Genomic DNA, 21984 nt, shown 5'->3' with positions numbered 1-21984 from the left:
TTACAACAATCCAACATGTAAAACAGAAATGCTGGAGCCATTCAAGCCAAAAGTGTGGGTAGATAAAGTGAGTAGTGGAATTTTGACTTTAGGTGTGTCATTGCATAGGGGTGTCCGGTTTTGGCTTGTTGAAAAGGTGGCAACCCCAGTCCGTGTATATTTCCGTTACAAGTCAAGGTGTGCAGACCGTTTCTTCATTTCATTCATTTTCACTATTAGTACTGCGCATCACAATTAATAATCCCAGAAATAATAGACTTTACAACATTCACATTCACTGACCGCCGCCACTGCCACACAAAAATACATCGTAGCATCGATTATCACAAAATTCACATGCCTTGTGTATAGACACGACAGTTTCTTAAGAGGCCTTAATAACAGAGAGAGGAAGTAAAAAAAATGTCAAAACAAAAGAAAAAAAAACAAAACAAAACAAAATTGACTTAACCATGTTTGGTTTAATCAAACGTGTAAAGCACAATGAAGAAGATGAAGTCGAAGCAGAGAGGGAGACGTAGGTTTAGCAACCAATTAGCTAGTATGACTGAAACTGGCAGGCCAGCCAGCAAACAATTAATATATTTCGTCGTTGTGCTTTACACGTTTGGTAAAACCAAAGCTTGGTATTGGGGCAAGCGATTCACGTCAGCTTGTCACTGGATTTTGGAATAAACAACAGTAAACGTACGTGCGAGTGTGATCCTGCTACCGCCAGAGAGTAGCTGCTGAGCAGAAACAGTGCCCTTTGCAGTGTGGCTGAAAATTACACCCAATGACACGGCAATTTATCACACCAGTCAATTAACGAATACGAGGAAAGAATTAAATGCCCCCCCCAACACACACACACACACACACTTATGGGGCGCCGTTTGTAAAAATGTATACACTGATTTATCCTGCACAGTTTTTGCACATTTAACATTGTCAAATGTAAAAAAAAAATGCCGTACAGTTTTAAACTCACTTTTTCATACATTTACAGACAAATTGATGCAAATCTGTCAAAGTCTTTTTCAAGGGTAATATTTTTCATTAATGAAAAATATGAAATAACTTGTGTAAATATAAGTGTTAAATGTAAATGTTAAATGTAAATTGTACTGCATTTTTTTTTTTTACATTTGACAATGTTAAATGCAAAAACTGTGCAGGATAAATCAGGGTATACATTTTTACAAACGGCGCCCCATACCCACTCCACCCCAAACTTTCATTTCAAATGGCACTAAGGATGCCCTGGCCAGAACTAAGGGGGGCGGCCCATCCCGGGCCTCAGCGTATATCGAAACTTGCTGTCGCTGCTTTCTCTTTCGTTTCTTCGTAAATAACCCGAAGAGCTAGTTAGCCAGCATTCGTCTTCAGACCACATTTTACACGTCTACAGGACAGGTAATTTACTGAAGTGTGTCCTTCCTCACTTTTATAAATGTAGGTCTACAGTTCAATTGTTAAGTTTATTCAGCTTTGTGTCCTGCTTGACTTCAGTATACTACGGTATGCGCTGCATTTCTGCATTTACACGGCTAAAATCGAACCAAGTTGAAACTTCGCTTGCTCCTTAGAAAGATAGGTTATAGGCTACGTACTGCGATACAAATGTTTACATTTAATGAAATATTGGGCTATATAAATGATCTTTTAAAGAAATTGGCTGCATTGTGCTAGAAAGTTTATTTCAAGCTGTTTATTTACAGGCACATCTAGGAGATTTTAAGATGGCTATTTACATTGCTAGCTTGTCAAAGTTCTTAAATGAAAACGAAAGTAATTTTTAGCTTTCGCGTATGACATTGCATTTAGTTAGCTACTTACTAGTTAACTTTGAAATGACAATAACATGACTTAACCATCTTTAAGGCAATCTAGCCTACATATGTTGTCATCTAATGGAACACTTTTCATTTTGAAGTGGATTTACGCGACACTAGCTGGTTTGCGTGTTTGTGTAAATTATATAAACACTTCAAAAATCAGTTCCGTAGCCACACGAGTAGGCAACCGCGGCCGCGTTCCGATGATGCATTTATTTATCTGAATAACTATTCCAAAATGCGTGTGTATCCAGGACTAGGATTGCCAACACTGGTTCGTCGTCAAAGGGTGTATTCTGACTGAATGTAGGCTACGACGTCAATACGCTTTACGATAACTAGAATATTAGAAATATAATATCGTGGTCCCCTCTTACGCAGGTCAAAACTTGAGTGACAGTGAGATCAGAGCATTACGGGTGAAGGGAAACGCAGAGCGCATCAGTTATGGACGGATCGGTTAATAATGAAGATGATAACCAGATGGAGAAGATGGAGGTGGATGAAGTAAGAAATGTGCGCCATGGTCATTAGGCTACATCAGCGTTGCCTGCAGAGTTACACACAGATAACTAAGTCCTTAGTCTATTCCCTTAAGAAATCGTCATCTAGAATACACTTTGTATCTTAGCTGATGTTAATACCTAGTCTATTTCAACATTTTCATTTCTGCTGAACATTAAGAAGCTTATACGAATAACTGCTGTAGTTCACTTCCTGCTCTTCATTTTTTTTTTAACTTTTAGTAGACGACTAACCTAACAGTGGTCATAGCTTTCAAACATGATAAAATTAGATTAGATTAAAAGCTCTGATTTCTCCCAGACATCCCCTATGAATGTGGGGAGCAGCAGTGTGGATGCACCAACAGCAGGGCCATCCACAGCTTCCATGCAAGGGATTCCAGGACCATCAGGAGCCAATGGCCATGGGGCAGAGCGAGAAGCAGTGAGTGTTGGTGTGGTGATGGGTACTTATTGCTAGCTAGGAGGAGTTCACAATGAGAGTGAACAGGCCCTTGCAGTGGGGTAGCAGTGAGACCAATGATAGGAGGGCAGAGGTAAAGGAGCTGAGCTTTGGGGCCTGATTGGTTGGATGCTTTGCCAGGATTCCTGGGTGGTCAGCCAGGAGGCAGGTTCACTAACCAGATCAATGGACATTCTGGAAGAAATTCACTGAGTGTGAGATATTAATGTGCACTGAGGATGACATCATTTACCCCCTAAAAGTATCCTTCAATGTAGATGCATTATCTGTTATTGGTTATCTGTTATCTACTGTATCACAGACAGATTCTGTCATGATTTAGTTACATTTGGACAGTTGCATTTTCACAAGTGCTGGAAAGAGTATGTTTTCTTGAGGTAATAAAAAAAAATCTGAAACCTCAGAAACAATTAAGGGAAAAAATTCCCTGGTCCCAGGAAAGGTCAAGTGAGAGAAACTCCTAAAAATATTGGACAACCAATGGAACATATGACTTGTACATGAAATATCAGTGAATATAGTTGCAGAATGTCAGAGAGCAGAATGAGGTTGAACTACCAAACGGGAATGACTTTGCAAGTTTAGCAAGGAATTGCTGAAGGGACAACACAACAGGGCAACAACCACAAAAATGAATTTGGTAAACTCCAAAAAAACTACACACTGTTTTGAACACAAAATTAAGTTACATATGATACTGTGTCCTGTACTGAAGTTAGCTTGAGCAGGAACAAAACTTATAAATATTCCTATTTTAATAAGTCATCTAAACTTGTAAATTAGATACAAATGTGAAAATCTGAGTCCTCCTCTATAGGAGCTTCGTTTATGACAGGTTTTAGGACAGTCGGAAAGGGTCATGCCAATTTCGTATTAATTTTATGGTTTCACTCAGATTCCAAACAATAAATAAAATAATTGTCCATTATATCTGTTCTTTTGAAATGCTAAGAATCTGATTATCTGGGATTAATGTGATTCTTATAAGTGCAATACATTTTCTACCAAAGGCCTCTAATCCCCTGAGAATGCTTCTAAAATGATAACTATCCTTGGTTCTACCAGAACAAGGAGTGGAGTGCCTCCAGGCTGCTGTAGACAGTAGTTTACACACTGGTATATGGACAGTCAGTTACACTTGAATTCTGACAAGGCAAAGATCTCATGATAGATGTTCTCAGTCAACACTGCAGAAGGTTGAAGAGTACAGGTATTTGGAGATCATTGACTGTAAATTCATCTAAAGAAAATCATCAGAAAAATCTAATTCTGTTTTTTCTGCCCAGTTTTTTCACTCAGTTTGTGTCTGCATTGGTTTTTAAATGAATGTTTTACATTAACACAATTTTTGGCGTACTACCATTTGTTGAACGTTTCTGTTTATTTTGCTTGTAATTATCATTTTTGTCCCACCTGTATTATGGTGCTATTCCTTGTTTGTACTAGCTGTCACACAAGAATTTTGTGGCAAATATAGTTACTTTAACTAAACCAAATTACATTATTGTCATTTAGCAGACACTCCTATCCAGAGCATCTTACAATTTTATCCATTTATACATTTTGATATTTATCAATTTATTAATCAGTCAAACAAATTTTGTTTGGTATAGCACATTTTTACAATTAAGTCACAAAGTGCTGTACATAGTGCATTTCCAGAGGTAATCAGAAAGCCAGAAGACTCAGGCTACTTTCAATCTGTCGTTAAAAGAAATTTTAGAAATTTTAATGAACAAGCTTTTTTAAATGATGTATATCATAGTGAGATTCATGAAACATCTAAAATATTGGATGTAGAACTGGCATTGGACCATTTCACAAATTCTTTCAATAAACATGCACCATTCAAGAAGTATAGAGTAAAAGATAGATCCAGTCTGTGGTTTACATCTGAACTATCACATGTTTTTAAATCAAAGAACAAAGCCTAGGGTCTCGCTAGACGTACTAGGGACCCATCTCACTGGCTTAATTATAAGCAACTTAGAAATAAGTGCACATCCTGTGTGAGGAAAGCTAAATCTGATTATTATTTAAGTTTAATCTCTAGTTCTTACACAAACCCAGCTAAATTTTGGAAGGCAGTGAATATTGCTACAAACAAAAATACTACTTCCCTACCTACACATATTAAATCAGACGACTGTTTGCTATCTGAAAATAAGGAGATTTGCTCAGTTTTCAACAAACATTTTGCTGCAGCTGGCCACCTTTTCGAGAATGAGCATAAAGGGCCCACTCATATTAATGATAATAATATGTATTTTGAGTTTCATGCTCCTCAGTTTACCCTACAACCCTTGTCTGCTGGTGTAGTTTCTGATGCCCTCCAAACAATTGATCCCAGGAAATCAACTGGAGAGGATAAATTAGATCCTTTCTTTCTTAGACTGTCCTCTCCATTAATCACAGAGCAAATAACATATATTTTTAACCTTTCTGTTTTTTTCTGGTATAATTCCTAGTGTATGGAAATCACTAGGAATTATGATGAGTGTATGGAAATCACTAGGAATTATGATGATGGCGTAGCACCATCACAGCTACTACTTTGGTTGTGAACGATACTGTGTCTGGCATAGACAGGAGAGAACACTGTGCTGCTCTTTTCGTTGATCTGTCGAAGGCATTCGATACAGTAGATCACTCACTATTGTTACAAAGTATTATTACACACTGATTACATAGTTTTGGTTTTGACGCTAAAACTTGTGGATGGATTCAGAATTATTTATCTGGGAGACATCAATGTGTAAAAATGGGGAATGTCCAATCTGAGTTTTTGCCAATAACGAAAGGTGTGCCACAAGGCTCTGTATTGGGTCCAATGTTATTTTCTATCTATATCAATGATATTACCTCATCCTTAACTGGCTGTCATGTCCACCTTTGCAAATGATGCTATTGTGTATTGTCTTGCAGACTCTGTTCAAGCAGCTGTTACGAACCTGCAAATTTCCTTTAATGCTCTGCAAGATATGCCTATGGATCTAAAATTAGTTTTGAATGCACATAAAACAAAGTTTATGTTGTTTTTTGGAGCCAGTAATATAGACAACGGTAACCTACATATTTCCACTGTAGATTGTTCCAGAATTGAAAGAGTCACAGAATATAAATATCTTGGCATCTGGCTAGATGAAAAGCTTACATTTAAATATCATCTAGACTTGTCATCTATCATCTTGTGACTAAACTACGACAGAAGATTGGGTCCCTGTATAGAAATAGAGCCGACTTCCCTCTGTTTTGTAGAAAAAGGATTATTGAAGCAGTTTTCATGTCAGTTTTAGATTATGGGGATGTGATTTATGGGCTTGCAGCTTTTTCTATCCTCAAACCTCTGAATTCAGTTTATCATTCTGCCCGCTGCCCTCAGTTTATCATTCTGCCCGCTTTATTACTGGTGATGTTTATGGCACACATCATTGCATTCTGTATGAGGAGGTTGGTTGGTCCTCTCTTTCAGAGAGACGAGATAAGCACTGGTATTTATTTATTTGCAAAGCCCTTACTGGCAAATTACCGTCTTATATTACATCTCTTCTGGACAGATCAGTAGGGACTTACCAAACTCAGGCACATATTTGGCTCACACTCCATGTACCTAAAGTGAATTCTGAACTTGGAAAGACCGCATTTAGATTTTTATGCTCCATACACATGGAATAAGCTACAGAGCACTTTAAAAATGGATAGTCTTCAACAATTTATCAACAATTTAGAAGCAAGATTTTAAACCTTACCAAAACAGAATGCAATTGTTTAAAACTGTTTTAAATTGTTTTAATTGATGAGGTTTATGTCCTCATTTTCATTAGATAAAGAAGATAAGAACCGGACATTATAGGATAGAGTTTTATAATACTCTGTTGTTAATTACTGCTGTCTGTCAAACTCAAATGTCTTAAAGTACATTGTACAGCTTAAGTCTCTCTCTAATTCTGCCCAGGACTACACCCTTCTGTACTTTTATTACAGGTTGTGTGATGTAAAAAGTGAGACACTGAAGTGACCTGAGTATCTCTTTTAGGACAAGGATTCAACCTGTATCTATGTTAGAGTGGACTGGCCTGACAAAGATCTGCCAAGCAAACCAGAGAGAACGTTCGAGAAAGCTTTTCAGTCTCTGCTTAATGAAAAGGGTAAAGGTGCTGAGTGCAAAGTTGAGAAGGAATTCAACGAAAGAGGTTTTGTAAAAGTGATGATAAGTACCCCAGAAGGTGAGAAATGTTCTCGGTAGTGCCATGTGCTCATATGTTAAATCCTGGCTTAAAAATGCAACGTTTTTGACTCCAGTACATGTATTTATTCATGACTTGTCAATCAATCAAAATCATATATTTCACTCCATTTCAAGTGAATTCACCCATGTAAAAAATGAATATTGTGTATATCATGTATATTTCACTGTGTATGGTTGAATGGTTTTCTTTTGGTTTCGGTGATTTTCATGTGTTTTTGCACCTGTGACTGTTGGTACAACATATTCTATGGCTGCCACAAGTTGAGAGGCCATTGTGATTCAGAGGGTAGAATCACTGTTGTTGTTTGTATTTTGTTTACTTATAATTACAGACATAGTCTTTGTTGTGTTTTAATGCCTTTCAGTATATTACAGGAATTTTTCATTTAAACCCATGTTGTGACACACCAACCAAAGCAAGTTGTTTTCTCTTGCCAGTTTTGCTTTTCTCCATATGCTCGTCCTCTTCTTTTCTCCTAAAATTTGTTCTAATGTGCAGTTAATTTCCATCAAACCCCTTTAGCTGTGCAGTGGCTGTTGATGACCAAGTCGGCAGACTTGAAACTCAAAGACAAGAGTAGTAACTTCAAGGCACACTTCTTTTCAAAAGACCAGACTCAGAGCTCTGCCTCCCATGATGTGCAGGTGAGTGAGTGCCCTCGCTTCACTGTTACACCTGACAAGGACAACTGGGTGGTTATTCCGGAGTGTCGGTAAACAGCACTTAATCCCTGCCAAAAATATGAAACGGATCAGTTCCTAAGGTATCACTGCTGTTGTGTCTTCATGATATTTATTTTATGTTTAAACATTGCATGTTAAAAATGTTCTTTGCCCTTTGAGGAGAGGAAGGACATCCCCAAAGAGATCCATGGGTTGGGTGAGGGGTCTCCAGTTGAGAGAAATGGCCTAGCACTGAATACAATTAATAGCAGCGCTGGATCCAGTCAAGGAGGCCCTGATCTGCCAGTGATGACATGCCCAGCCCCTCTGTTCCATTACTTGCACCTGCACAACATGTATAGGAAGGAGATGGAGCGCATCCAGAAGGATAACGGAGTATGTATCACTGCCGAGGTGTCAGTGTCAATCAAAGCAGCAGATCAGAAAGTGGGCAACAGTTCAGTGGAAAGAGCCTTTCAGGAGTTCACTGACCTTCTCCAGAAGGTTACTTATGACAATGATAGAGCTACCATCCCAGCTGCCAACCTCAACCAAGAGGCAATGGTTGAGATGCTGAAGGAGATCCAGAGGAAGGAGTCCATGCTGGTGCTGAAGGTGTCATCAGAGGGCTGTGAGCTTTCTGGTCCAAAAGAGAGCGTGGACTTGTTCAGCAGAAGAGCCAGAATGGAGCTAAGTGTGGACTCCAATTTAGGAGGGAAATCAGAAGGGGCATTAAGCGGAACCTTAGAAATGGACCTTCGGGATCCTGTGGTGAGCAATGGGGTCTGCATGCATGAGACCTACTGGGATTTTATCTCTGCTGTATATGGAAAACAGATCAGGGCCATCAGACAGAAATTTGGGGTGGATTTCAATGCAGAATTGATTTCAGGGATGGCGAAGGTGACAGCTCGTTCCACCAGTGACCAGGGGTTCTCCCTGGAGTGCCACGCCCTTAAAGCCCTGGAGCAGCTCTACCAGAAGGCAGCCACATGCATGCTGAGCTGTCCACTCCAGAACCCCACTCAGATAGACAGGCTCAAGGCTGCCTTCCAAAAAATTAAGCCTCGACACCCATATGTGGCAGCAGGGGAGAACAACGGTCCCTGGAGGCTGATAGGCTTGCCAGAGCATTTGTGGCCTGCAGTAACAGAGATGGAGGCCCTCCTGAAGGAACCTGTCTTCAGTGAAGAAGCCAGGCGGCAGTTGGAATGTCCTGAGCACATACCTTCTAGGGCAGAGATTGCCCCCGGGGGCCAGGCAGCAGCAGCAGCTGCTGAAGAGGACACCTGTCCCATCTGCATGGATACCTTCAAGAACAAGAGGAAATTAGGTTGCACACATGAGTTCTGCTCTGAGTGCATAGAGCAGTCAGTTCAGAGCATGGGCCCCAGCTGTCCTGTATGTAAGCAAGTGTTTGGAAAAGTGGAGGGAAACCAGCCTGATGGAGAAATGAATGCCCAGTACTGTACGTCTAGCCTCCCAGGATTTCCCCACTGTGGCACCATTGAGATTGACTACCTCATTCCTCATGGGACACAAACGGTAAGAGCACTTGGATTGTTATGGTAAAGACATGACTTCAAGGTGTGGTTTTATTCTGACACAGTGGTTCAGTATGTGTTTTCTTCATAATGTGTCCTCACCCCTCAGTTGACCTTACCTTGGGCCAGCGTCTGTCTTGAAGTATGTATCACCAAGCAGACAAGGTCATATCTCTTGCTTGGAAGTGGTTAGCGCTCATTAAGTTTCCCCTTTGAAGTAACCCACAAAGCCATCACAGATGATAGTGGCATAATCACAGACCTGAAAACCAGTGCAGTGTAATTAAAGGTTCATTTCAGAAGCCTCATCCAGTGTTGAAATTCTGATTCCAGAGCAAACATCCTAATCCAGGGAAGCCGTTTTGTGGAGCCCAAAGACGGGCTTATTTACCAGACAACAAGGAGGGAAGGGAAGTGTTGAGGCTGCTGCAGAAAGCCTTCGATCAGAGGCTGGTTTTCACTGTGGGGACGTCTAGGACCACCGGGGCTGAAGACACAGTCACCTGGAATGACATTCACCACAAGACCAGTAGATATGGAGGACCTGAGAGGTGCTTTGAGATGTGGGAGTTGGAACGGGGATGGTGGGGTTTGTTCTGTATGAGTAAATAGCAGTGAAAGGATATTCTGTGCTATGTGTCTCTAACGGAGAAGGTTTGATACAGCTTGTATCCCTGTGTCTGGTGTTAATACACAAGTGTTTTCACTGACAGATTTGTCCTTCTGCCTGCAGCTTTGGCTACCCAGATCCTGGCTACTTGAAGAGAGTGAAGGAGGAGTTGAAAGCCAAGGGCATTGAGTGAAGCAGCACTGGGATGGCTCAGTTCAGTGCCACAGCCAATCCATCTGGATAATGAAAATGTAATTCTTTTAGAGCTACTCTGTACATAGTAAACCAGAAGAACATTTTAAAAAATGAGAATCAAAGCACTGAAATCTTGAGAGAAGAACTGGCCAATGGTAGGAACTCAGTTGTTTGTGGCAGCAATAAGTTGCAGTTTCAGACCTGGGTCATAACAAAAATGTCATCTACAGAAAAATCTGAGGGTGTTGCACTGTCTGATAAAATGGATAGAAAAATTGTATTAGTTCCACTTTACATGAGAATTTAATCTTTCACTTGATGCGCAAAAATGAACGTAATCAGGTTTGCTGAAATAATTTACAGATTTTTTTGTTAATGCAAACATGAAAAAGTAGAGCAGTGATTTACATAAAATTCCTATTACTATCAGTTTATTTTATTATAGATACCATAGTATTTCTATAGTCTGTCTATTCACCTGTTTGAAACTGATTTTGAAAATGCTGTATAGGTGTTAATCATTAGAAAGTTATTGAGATATTGAAATACAATAAATGAACGGCACAAGGAATACTTGTTGTCAATTATTGCATACTGTACTCTGTTTTAATTCGCGTGCTCTCCAGCAGATGGCGTAAATATATTGATCAACCAATTTTTGCGCCGATTAAAGTCTTGGGCCAGTGTGCGTACAAGTTTTTTTCGGGGGGGGGGGGGGGGGGGGGGGGGGGGGCGCAAGGTTCGTCTGTCGAAGTTTCATCGAATGTCCCTGCAACAGCAATGAATGGAAAGCTGGAATAGGCAGAAACATAAGAGACGCAACGGAGTAGCCACTGAGTGCGTGGTCGGATAATATGATTTCACCAAACCAAGGGTTTGCTGCAAGAGATGGAGCAGCCCGGGGAGCCAAAGGAAACACTTTACAGTAAAGACCGAATATAAACCCAGTGTAGTTTCAGATATAAAAAGTTTATGCTGTGACAAATTGTTAATGAATAACTGAATATTAATTGCATTCTGGAGGGAATTCCAAATTGTTGTGCGAACTGCAAAAGGAGGGGAAATTGTCTTTTTTGCACATTTGTAAAGGGATTTTTCACATAATGGGGAATATTGAGAGTGTGGACGAGCAACCAGAGATGAAGCTCCATATTACGCCCTTAAAAGTACCAATGCCAGACCCTAACGAACTGGAGGAGAGATTTGCCCTGGTTTTGGTAAGGAGATGGTCTGAATTGCTTTTGCGGATGTTAATTAAACGAGACAAGAGTTTAGATATGCGTCCTTTATTGTAATTTATTTATGCTGTCTCGCTTTTGTCTGCCTTAATTCACGTGGGAATGAAGACTCGCGTCAGAAGGGCTGCATTTTTCTCGAATGTCTCGACTGTATACGTTCGTGAAATAGGATTACAGTAAGAATTTAACGACTATTTTCGCTCCCGTTGCTGTAACTTGTCCGTATGCTCCTGATACTGTCTAGCTAGAAGTTTAGCACTTCAATTTTTATTGTGTAGCTTTCTGAATTTGTTATACCATGAAATGTCTTTTCATCGTCTGAAACCTACCTACACATCGGCAGCCTATTTATCGGGGATAAATTAATGTCGCATACCTATCAGTTGTATTAGTTTCACAAGCTGCTCTGTCTGTTGTAACTTAGTCAATTTAGTTTTATCAATTGCTGTGTACGACGTACAGGTATATATAACCATGTCAGCAGTGGCGGATTTAGGTCACACTACGAAATGCAATCTCAATTCGATTGAAAATCTTTGGAAACAGCTGAAATCTGCTATTGGGAAAAGGAATCCTGCAAACAGTCTAGAGCTTGAACAAACTGCAATTGAAGAGTGGGAGAAACTACCAGCAGACAGGTGCAAGAAGCTTTTAGATGGCTACGAGAAATGTTTGGAGTCTGTCATTGCTGCTGAGGGTTGTGCAACCAAATATTAGGAAAGGGTGCCTTTAGTGCTGTCCAGGTCACATTTTATGTTTATTTTGTGAAATCACTACATGTAAGTTGAGTGATTTTGTGTCATCAGAATACTTAAACAGGATGTCCAATGTTGGTGCATTTCCAGTTATTTATCAAGATATTTTACATTGATGTACTTAAAATACAGGGGGGTCAATAATATTGACCAGCTATGCAAGGTCTTAGTGTCAAAGCTGATGTATCAAAAGTTGTCCTAATACCATGAATATGTGGATGTGCTTATAAGCCTATCATGAAATAAGGCTGTATCTATAAAGTACCCATATGGGGTGAGAATAAAGAGGTTTAAGCTGTTAACAATCCTCCAGAAAATATCTCAATTAGACCTCTGAGCTCATGTCGCCTGTGGGAAAAATGGAGCAATCATGGAAAAAGAACTGAATCTTTCTCTTGAACCAAAATAGAGATGTTTCCACAGGGGAACATGACAAAAAGAATATCTTACAGCCAGTTGGAAATAACATTCCAAACAGGCAAACCACTGCTTGGCAAGGCATGCCACTGCATGGCGGAGCAAGACATCCACTTCAGAGATTTCCAGGAGGTAATGATTATCATTATAATAGCTCTATATTTCTTGTTCACATTATGATAAGAAATATACTACATGGGACAAACAGATGGCAATCCCTTGAAAGATGCTATAGCATTTATTGTGCCATTCATGAAAATCGTGATGTGACAGAACGGTTCCCATATTGATGTTTACTTTAGATGTTTTCTGGTAGGTTTTTAGGTACTGTGTTCTGATATGTGTGAGGATACATGATAGAATTCTGCATTTAATGATAATCAAGTGAGGAGCTTATTGCTCAGCTTGGAACTCCTTTGCACCAAATCATCATTCCTGGATTTAATATTTGCTTTCCAATACATTAACCCCATGCTCACCTCACTGTGGCTGGTCACCTGAACAAAGTTTGAACTGCTTTACTATTTATGGCTAATCATCTTGTTCTCTTCTTAGACTTATAAATATTAATTGTTTTAGTTTTTCTTTTTGTAGAGATTTCTGATCTCTGAAAAGCCCCAAAAATCATGTAGGGAAACTTGTTTTGAGTGAGTAAGTGCCTCGTTGATGTGTGATTATAATCTCATTGTTTGGGAACTGAATGGAAAGCTAGACAACTGAAGCAAAATGAAAGAATACGCTCCAAACTTGCCAAAAGAGTGCTACTTTTGATTCACTTAAAAAAAGGTTGGTATAGTCAATTACCTGGTTATGTGAAAAGTAGTGATGATACATTGTGTCAGACCTGGGAAAGCCCAGAAGGACATCTCTTACTAAACTATATGGCTAGTGAAGTTGGAAGGATACATGATGTCACACTTGTCTGTGTATATTTTCATATTACTTTTGCCTGTGTATTCTATCATATAGGGGTCTTTAGTTTAAAGCTGTGATCATATCATCTTCTAAATGGGTAAAATTGAAGACACATGGCATGCTTTATGTGTGATTGTCAGCTGGTTGTAGTATCCACACAATTAATATACAACCCCAAATCAGAAAAAGCTCTTCTGGACACGGTTTACATAAGGCTTCCTTTTTGCACAGTAAAGTATAACAGTAACTGGCATTTGTGGGTGTAACTACATATTGTAGTGCTTGACAAAGGTTTGCCAAAGTAATCCTGAGTCCATGTGGTTATATTGCTTATAGATGAAAGACGGATCTTGATGCAGTGCCGTCTGAGGGATTGGACATCACAGTTATTCTTCTTAGGCTTGCGTCCTTGCCCTTCACGCACTGAAATTCCTCCAGATTTCTTGAACCTTTTAATTATGTTATGCACCACAGAGGGTGAAATATCCAAATCCCTTCCTATCTTTCTTTGAGGAACATTTTTTTTTTAAACATTTCAATAATTTTCTCACACATTTGTTGGCAAACTGGCGATCCTTGGCCCATCTTTGCTCCTAAAGGAATAGGCCATTCCTGGATACTGCCTTTGTATCAAAAGACAGGAATGGCAGGAATGGCTGTGTATTTACAAATGAAATGAAGTTGACCAGACAAAACATGAAATATCTTGTGTTCATACTGTCTGCAATGAAATACAAATCAAAGTAAATTTAGAAATCACTGCTTTCTTTTTTTATTAGCATTTTCCATACCATCCCAACTATGGAAAACAAGTTGGGTTTGTATTTACTTGTGTTTTCAGTAACTCACTGACATCAAGCAAGCTTTCTGAGTTGGTATAGTTTTTCAGTGGATAATTTGTTGAGATGTCATGCAGTAGAACCATACAATAGTTTTTATATTACTGAAAAACTGGTTTTGAGTGATCATGAACTGAAGTGTATCACTATTCATGCCTAGGTGGTCAAATATATTACCATTAACAATTAGTTGAATTACAGCATTGAAATCAAGCAGATAATCATCAGTATGTAGATATTTGCTGGCTTGAAAGGGTGCTTCAAACTATTAGTAGAAAACAACATATCCCCTCAGTGATGCCTTACAGTGTTCTTCATCTTTCTTATGTTTAACATAGCGACCTACCTCCTCCTGTCATGCTTTTATCTCAGTACTGTATGTACTTCTCTCCACAGGATATTTAGGCTTTGTACACAGTGTTAAAACAGGCCGAACTAACCTTTTCACACCTTAGTTAAGCATGATCCACAGTCGCCACTACATCAGAGCCAGGTGAAGTTACTCCTGCCTCAGACAAGGGTATCGGACAGTGCCACTTTTTCAGGCTGTGTTAAATGTGTATAAAATTTTGGTGATTAGCGCAATATGTGTGCGTACGCGTGGTTATATGTGTGTGTGTGCATGCTTGTATATGTGTGTGTGTGTGTGTGTGTGTGTGTGCATGCATTTTTGTGCGTGTGTGTGTGTGTGCATGTGCACATGCATTTGTGTGCATGTGCATGTATGTGTGTGTGGGTGCATGTTTTTGTGTGTATACATACCTGTGAGTGTAATGGAGCTCCTCCCTTCCCCACAGACACCTCTCTCAGACGCACCATTAGAATCCAGGCACTTCATTTGATGTCATGGCTGCAGCCTTGGCCTCCGTGACCATATCCTGGGGGGTAATGGCTTCAGCAGGCTCTCCCATAGACAGACCCCAGGGCCCAATAAGCCTACAGCATGCAGATTTAACACAGGGTCGAGGTCTGAAAGAGAGCTTGTGCTAAAGGCATCTGCGCCTTCTCTTCCCCTTGCCCCCCTCCCACTCTCTCAAGGCCACCTTAGGAGACCTTTGCGTCTGTTTCCTGCTGCTGCTGGGTTTCTTTGTACTTTATCGATGGGGGAAACTGCAATTTTGGGAAGGGGTACCAAGTAGGACGCCCCCCTGCATTAGGCATGCATTCAGGGAAGACCCACTGGCCTTTTATGGGCCGTTAGTTTAGCTGCAGTTCAGCAGACTGCAGTTTCCCCACTGCAGGCAATGGAACCAAAATAATTATTCAGTCATATTTCACACTCTAAAAACTCAAACTATGATGTACTCATTTTTTTTGGTGAAACATTTTTACACTTAAAAATTTTGAGTAAATATTAAAGCTATGAAATGATTTAAATATACCTTATGAATTGAGTAAATGTAAATAGTAAAAAAAAATTAAGTAGATCTGAATAAGTAGATCTGAATAACTACATTTAATAACAAACAAAGAATAAATTTATTAAAGTTACTAAAAGAGAAAGAAAGAAAAGAATATGTCTAGGGGAATTAATGGGTGCGTGTCTGTAGGTGGAGTAGACAGGTGCGTGTGAGGAAAGGGCATGCGCAATGCGACGAGCCCCAGAGAGACGCCCGCTCATAGTCATATAACTCACACCGACGCCAGGTGTGACTAATAAGCAATCAACAGTTCCCACCACGGCCTGCAACCTCTGCGTGGCCATCACAGGAACTACAGGGGAAGCAGGGGGTTGTAACAAGTACCATTACATATAAAATTGAATAGACACAATTAAAATTCAAAGTCAATGCAATAGTAACTTTAAGTCAAAACCACTAAAAGAATGAGTAGACACACCGCCCTTTCACGTGCCTAATAGATTTATCGATTATGCAACGCAGCGATTTTCAGTTAAATCGTGCTGCACGTATAAGAAGATTTTACGGAGGCAGCTGACGTTTCAGTCATTATGCTAAGGGACAGACCAATATTTTGCGTCAGATTACAGTAGCCTAATCACAATAACATTAGCTAATGTTAACCAGTTAGGGCTACTATTTGTGTGTGCGCTACTGTCATCATTACTACAACACACATCTATTACTACTTGGATAGTAGCCTACACTTTTCAATTCATTTGAGAATATTTGGGTTAATACCGGATCTGGTTCTCACCTTATATGAACATGAATTGTATGTAATACTCTGATAAATATCAGTTGTATTTATTTTGTTTTCTCCTCTCCTGGGAATAATTTAAAGATAGAATGCCAGTTGTTACGGCGAAGTTAAAATTTACAAATAGTGTTGAGATAAACAGGATATTAAGATGGATAAATAATTTTTGTTTAAAATGTGTGACTTTAAAAAAATACAATGTCATGGGTTCTGAATGCTTTTGAGGAAAAAAAAAGAAAAAGTTTTTTTTTTTATTTCATACGAGAGTTCATGACCTTGCAGATTGACAGTTTCCGGAAAGAAGCGGGGGCGGAAAGTTAATGGCGCGGAGCAGATAGCAGGGAACTGGGGAACAGTTGTTGGACCACGTGTGGAGAGTGTGTGAGGCAGGCTCCCCACGGCAGTCCAGGCGTTTGTGTTGGTGGACGCGAGGCGAGTTCGGCTAGGTGGCTGGCCGGAGCTGGGCTGACGGTGCGGTCATCACTGTGAGAAGACATCACCTGCACGGACGGGAGGAGCTTCGCCGGGTCGACGCAGATAGCTGCTGCCAAGGGAGACGGAGGCCCGACGCTGCTAGCAGGTGCCGAGGGGGACAGAGGGCTGTCGCTGCGAGTTGCTGCGGGCGAAGACGGTTGCTGCCGTGACGAGGGAGCGATTCATTCATTCACTCTCTGCGGTCTGGTCCTGCTGATTTCACCAATACACGGAGGTATTTTTATCCAAGGTTTCCCTCATGAGCTCCAACTAAAGCGCGCCAACGAAACAAAATAAGAGTGCACTCAAAACTAGACAGTTTGGGACTAAAAGACAAACTATCACTACTCGGGTTTCTGTTTGTATTTTTTCTTCTTCTATAAAAGGCTTGAATGTGTTTCTATGGTTCATTTTAATATACATTTTAAAGCCTGAGATCCTGTGTTGATATTATTGGGCTGTGTTTCATGACATTGTTGATTCTGTATTATATGAGTGCTTATAGGGCCAAGTGTATTACCCACCGTCTCCACACAGTTGTTAATGAGAGTGAGAATCATACATTACCTTAGGCAGTTATTCACTAATTTGAAATGTCTCTTTTACCATAAGATATTGAAGAAGGGTTAAGGCTTCATCTTACAGCATAAGGTGGGTTTTAATACACAAGCTGGTGGTAAAAGGGTTACATGTAGTCTGTGAGTAAAGGTCCAAATTCCTCCCTCAACATCAGCTGCCTCTGTAAAAATCTCTTATACGTGCAGCACGATTAACTGAAAATCGCTGCGTTGCATAATCAATGCTAACTGGCTGGGGAGCAAACGTTAGCTATCTAGCGATAGATTTGACAAACATAGCTAGTTAGCTAACAGGCTACCTATCTGAACGATTGTTGAAGACTAGTTACAGGTTGGCTGCTTCTGGTTGGCCGCCCCGTAAAGGTTATTTATTTTGCTTGCTTGTAATCAAGCTAATGTGGGATCCAGAGTTATTTTTAGGTATAGATCTACAGAACTAACCAATCAAAGATCATTTTGCAGGTAGCCAGCTTGTTTAGGAAGTCAGCTAGCTAATCAGATGATGGTTTAAAGGATTTATCATGACTGGGTGTGTAACTAACAGATATCCAGCTAACTGTTGAGATAACGGATATATCTGTTAAATGGGACAGTCGCATCATTAACGTCATGTTCATATTCCGTGCCCGGGCACGGTTAGCGATCACACTGATGCGTACTGTGCCCGAGCCCACCTCTTCAAGCGGGCCCGGGCACGGTACGGAGTGATCGCACTGGTCAAACGTGCTCGGGCAAGGTACGGATTGCCTAGTACGAGTACACCCTAAACTCCACCTACTGACCTGATGAACTGTTGACAAGTTCCTCAGTTCAGTAGTTCCTTCGGACTCAAAGTAACTGGTGACTATATGTTGACAAGTTCCTCCGTTCACCAGTTCGTTCGGATTCCAAAGATTCACTGACTATGAAGACCTGGTGACTACGTGTTTCCAGAATCGCTGGTGTCAGAATAGCAGGCTTGGGCTACATCCGCCATTGACTGTGACAATGCAAAAGGAACCAGAGCGCTTCTGTGACATTGTTATAGGAATTAAAAACAATATTATATATTATTTTATATTTATATTTTAGCAGTAGCATTTTTTAGGTGCGCATAATGTATCACAGTTCTTGTTTATCACAACTGCAATTTTATGTAGGCTACGATGTAGCCTATTTAATGTTGACATCACATTTCCTTTTAACGTGAATAAAGTCCTTATTTAATAAATACTGACAAATCAACATAGTAGGCTACAAAACAAAACAGAAATATGATGCATAAGCCTATGCATCACATTTGTAGCGTACTATGTCTGCATTAACAACAAACAAAAATACGACATCACCGACTAGGCCTATAAGTACATTAAAATATTTGGGCTGGGTTCAAAACTGGTAGAACTTTAGTTTTATTTGCTTCGGATATATAAGCGTGGCTCTTTTTCCTCAGTGCCTTTTTTTAGTTTTAGCAAATTACATGTACTTAGGCTGTTATACGCGTTAAAATGTGGGGTTCTTTTACCTTCTTAAAGACCAAGTATACTTTGCGGCTGCATGATTGTTTGAATAGCACGGTGCAGTTTCACGAAATGAATATTACGATTTAATTATTATTAATTTCATTGACATTTGGTTTCACACATGCTGTTTTGCCGCAGAGCAGGCTAATAATGGACATGATGTTTGGAACAATGTAGAGTAACTTTTAAAATGCAATAAAACTATTTACAGATTTGTGTGTGCCGCCCGACCGGATATAGAAAAGAACGAATCATTTCATTGAACTGAACGAAAGGAACCAAATCACTAAACAGAATCGCTTTGAGCACCACTAATTGCTATAACCATCAGCCAACTTTTCATAAAAGCGAAACCTCAAAAACGTACAAACTAAGAAGCAACATGAAAAGGGAACACAAGCACACTCACGGTGGGTAAAAAGACACACAACAATCGCCGCAAGGCATGGTGGGAGGTTCTGCCCACTACCCCAACGCATGTATGGGGCGCCGAATGTAAGAGATGTTTTTTCGATGTTTTTGCGTTTTGTCCACGAAAAACACAAACGCGTTAGCATTGTGTCCACAAAATATTGAAGAGAACACATAATTTCGCAAGTGCGTAACTTTAGGTTGAACATTGGTGGGGTCAAGGTCCCATGAATATGATAATTTACGCCCATGTACTTTCGTGCACAGAAAACAAAAGGGATGATTCTTGTCGTGCACTGAATTGACCGTTGTGCTTTTCATTTTATGGACAAAAATGCGCTTCGCACTATGTGGATAAAAAACCCTGATTTTGTAGACAAAAGTAATTCTGTCCACGTAACAGATGTCCTAGGCCAGCATTTATGCTGTTGTGGCACAAAATGCAGAATGCGCTACACTATCATCATTCCGTGCCATCGAATGGTCATGTTTGACCACTTTAACCGTTTTGCTATATTACTGAAGGTGCCCGAAAGGGATTTAGCACAATATATTCCGTGACTCCGCAGTTACGGAAGGCATTCCGTCTACGAAAGCAAAGGCTGCTTGAACTTTCGTAGATGTCAATATTTCGTGGACACAATGCTAACGCGTTTGTGTTTTTCGTGGACAAAACGCATTACAGTGTTACATGGTTTCGTAATGAATTAATGCGTTTCGTAGCACAGAAGGCATTCTGTTTACGAAAAAAGGTCTGTTACACTTGGCGCCTCATACACATGGCGACCACGTCATGACGTTTAGCGTAACTTACTCAATTTCTTAAGTTGTTGAAGAAAATGAAGAATATTGATTTGGAATGAGTAATAATTGTAGTTCTTGAAAGTGATCATTATAATTACTTCTTTCTCAAATATTTTGATTGAAATTTACCAAAAAAATACCAAAAAAAGGACATCTTAAAAATATAATTTAGGCAAATGCTAATTTCTTTTCGTGAAATAAACTTAAATAATAGATGTAAGTTTAAAATAAAATTAACTGTTGGATTTTTAGGCATTTATTTTGGTATGTGCAACTCAAACAATCACTTAAGTGATATTCAGAGATTTTAGTATAGTTAGTATAGTTAGTATAGCTTTTTATTATTGTGATATTTACAAAGCCACTGAGCGTGTAGCAGGTAAACCTAGTTAAATGATTATATGTGCTAGCATGTGCATGTGTATGTTGACCATTTCATTAGTGCCAGATTGTCTTTTTGTCTGATTCTGTCAGCTTAATAGGTGTGGGGTTACATGCAGTTTCAACTCAGGGAGCTTTACTTATTGGCTAGGCTGTGGGAGTGGGGGTCCAGACGGTTGAAGTTGCCATGCTAACGGTGATGCTGACATGCACAGACCTACAGTGGGGAGAACAAGTATTTGATACACTGCCGATTTTGCAGGTTTTCCCACTTGCAAAGCATGTAGAAGTCTGTAATTTTTATCATAGGTACTCTTCAACTGTGAGTGACGGAATCTAAAACAAAAATCCAGAAAATCACATTGTATGATTTTTAAGTAATTAATTTGCATTTTATTGCATGACATAAGTATTTGATACATCAGGAAAACAGAACTTAATATTTGGTACAGAAACCTTTGTTTGCAATTACAGAGATCAGACGTTTCCTGTAGTTCTTGACCAGGTTTGCACACACTGCAGCAGGGATTTTGGCCCACTCCTCCGTACAGATCTTCTCCAGATCCTTCAGGTTTCGGGGCTGTCACTGGGCAATACGGACTTTCAGCTCCCTCCAAAGATTTTCTATTGGGTTCAGGTCTGGAGACTGGCTAGGCCACTCCAGGACCTTGAGATGCTTCTTACGGAGCCATTCCTTAGTTGCCCTGGCTGTGTGTTTTGGGTCGTTGTCATGCTGGAAGACCCAGCCACGACCCATCTTCAATGCTCTTACTGAGAGAAGGAGGTTGTTGGCCAAGATCTCGCGATACATGGCCCCATCCATCCTCCCCTCAATATGGTGCAGTCGTCCTGTCCCCTTTGCAGAAAAGCATCCCCAAAGAATGATGTTTCGACCTCCATGCTTCATGGTTGGGATGGTGTTCTTGGGGTTGTACTCATCCTTCTTCTTCCTCCAAACGCGGCGAGTGGAGTTTAGACCAAAAAGCTCTCATCAGACCACATGACCTTCTCCCATTCCTCCTCTGGATCATCCAGATGGTCATTGGCAAACTTCAGACGGGCCTGGACATGCGCTGGCTTGAGCAGGGGGACCTTGCGTGTGCTGCAGGATTTTAATCCATGACGGCGTAGTGTGTTACTAATGGTTTTCTTTAAGACTGTGGTCCCAGCTCTCTTCAGGTCATTGACCAGGTCCTGCCATGTAGTACTGGGCTGATCCCTCACCTTCCTCATGATCATTGATGCCCCACGAGGTGAGATCTTGCATGGAGCCCCAGACCGAGGGAGATTGACCGTCATCTTGAACTTCTTCCATTTTCTAATAATCGCACCAACAGTTGTTGCCTTCTCACCAAGCTGCTTGCCTATTGTCCTGTAGCCCATCCAGCCTTGTGCAGGTCTACAATTTTATCCCTGATGTCCTTACACAGCTCTCTGGTCTTGGC

At 40.3% G+C, this 21984-nt stretch overlaps 2 protein-coding genes across 3 annotated transcripts in view; both read left to right on the top strand.

Annotated features, from left to right (window-relative positions):
- The first annotated feature begins 1325 nt into the window (after nucleotides 1-1325).
- Nucleotides 1326-10384, top strand: LOC118779450 (E3 ubiquitin-protein ligase DTX3L-like). Of its 2 annotated transcripts, none has more exons than XM_036531573.1 (8): nucleotides 1326-1395; nucleotides 2199-2324; nucleotides 2643-2765; nucleotides 6841-7030; nucleotides 7577-7698; nucleotides 7900-9261; nucleotides 9594-9811; nucleotides 9994-10384. In XM_036531573.1, the coding sequence occupies exons 2-8, from the start codon at nucleotides 2265-2267 to the stop codon at nucleotides 10061-10063; spliced, it is 2145 nt and encodes a 714-aa protein (XP_036387466.1). In that variant the 5' UTR covers nucleotides 1326-1395; nucleotides 2199-2264; the 3' UTR covers nucleotides 10064-10384. The 2 variants fall into 2 exon arrangements, with proteins under 2 accessions (XP_036387466.1, XP_036387465.1); XM_036531572.1 differs by having other exon boundaries at nucleotides 7897-9261.
- Nucleotides 10385-10952: 568 nt separating this feature from the next.
- The window catches only part of LOC118778885 (formin-like protein 3), a 46586-nt gene continuing 35554 nt past the window's right edge, over nucleotides 10953-21984 (top strand). Inside the window, exon 1 of the mRNA XM_036530672.1 lies at nucleotides 10953-11282. Coding sequence (XP_036386565.1) covers nucleotides 11169-11282 — 114 coding nt within the window. The 5' untranslated portion in view covers nucleotides 10953-11168. The remainder of the gene's footprint in view (nucleotides 11283-21984) is intronic.

The sequence above is a fragment of the Megalops cyprinoides genome, chromosome 6, assembly GCF_013368585.1.
Source record: "Megalops cyprinoides isolate fMegCyp1 chromosome 6, fMegCyp1.pri, whole genome shotgun sequence".
NCBI classification, from domain to species: Eukaryota; Metazoa; Chordata; class Actinopteri; order Elopiformes; family Megalopidae; genus Megalops; species Megalops cyprinoides.
The sequence above is the reverse complement of the archived record's forward strand: the minus strand, read 5'-3'. Positions and strand labels throughout refer to the sequence as shown.

Bases quoted from the DNA above. Each gene is read 5' to 3' on its own strand.
- LOC118779450 (XM_036531572.1), top strand. From the start codon at position 2,265: ATGGACGGATCGGTTAATAATGAAGATGATAACCAGATGGAGAAGATG. The intron at 2,325-2,642 runs GTAAGAAATGTG...GATTTCTCCCAG, and splicing joins AGAAGATGGAGGTGGATGAA to ACATCCCCTATGAATGTGGG. The intron at 7,699-7,896 runs GTGAGTGAGTGC...TTGCCCTTTGAG, and splicing joins CTGCCTCCCATGATGTGCAG to GAGAGGAAGGACATCCCCAA.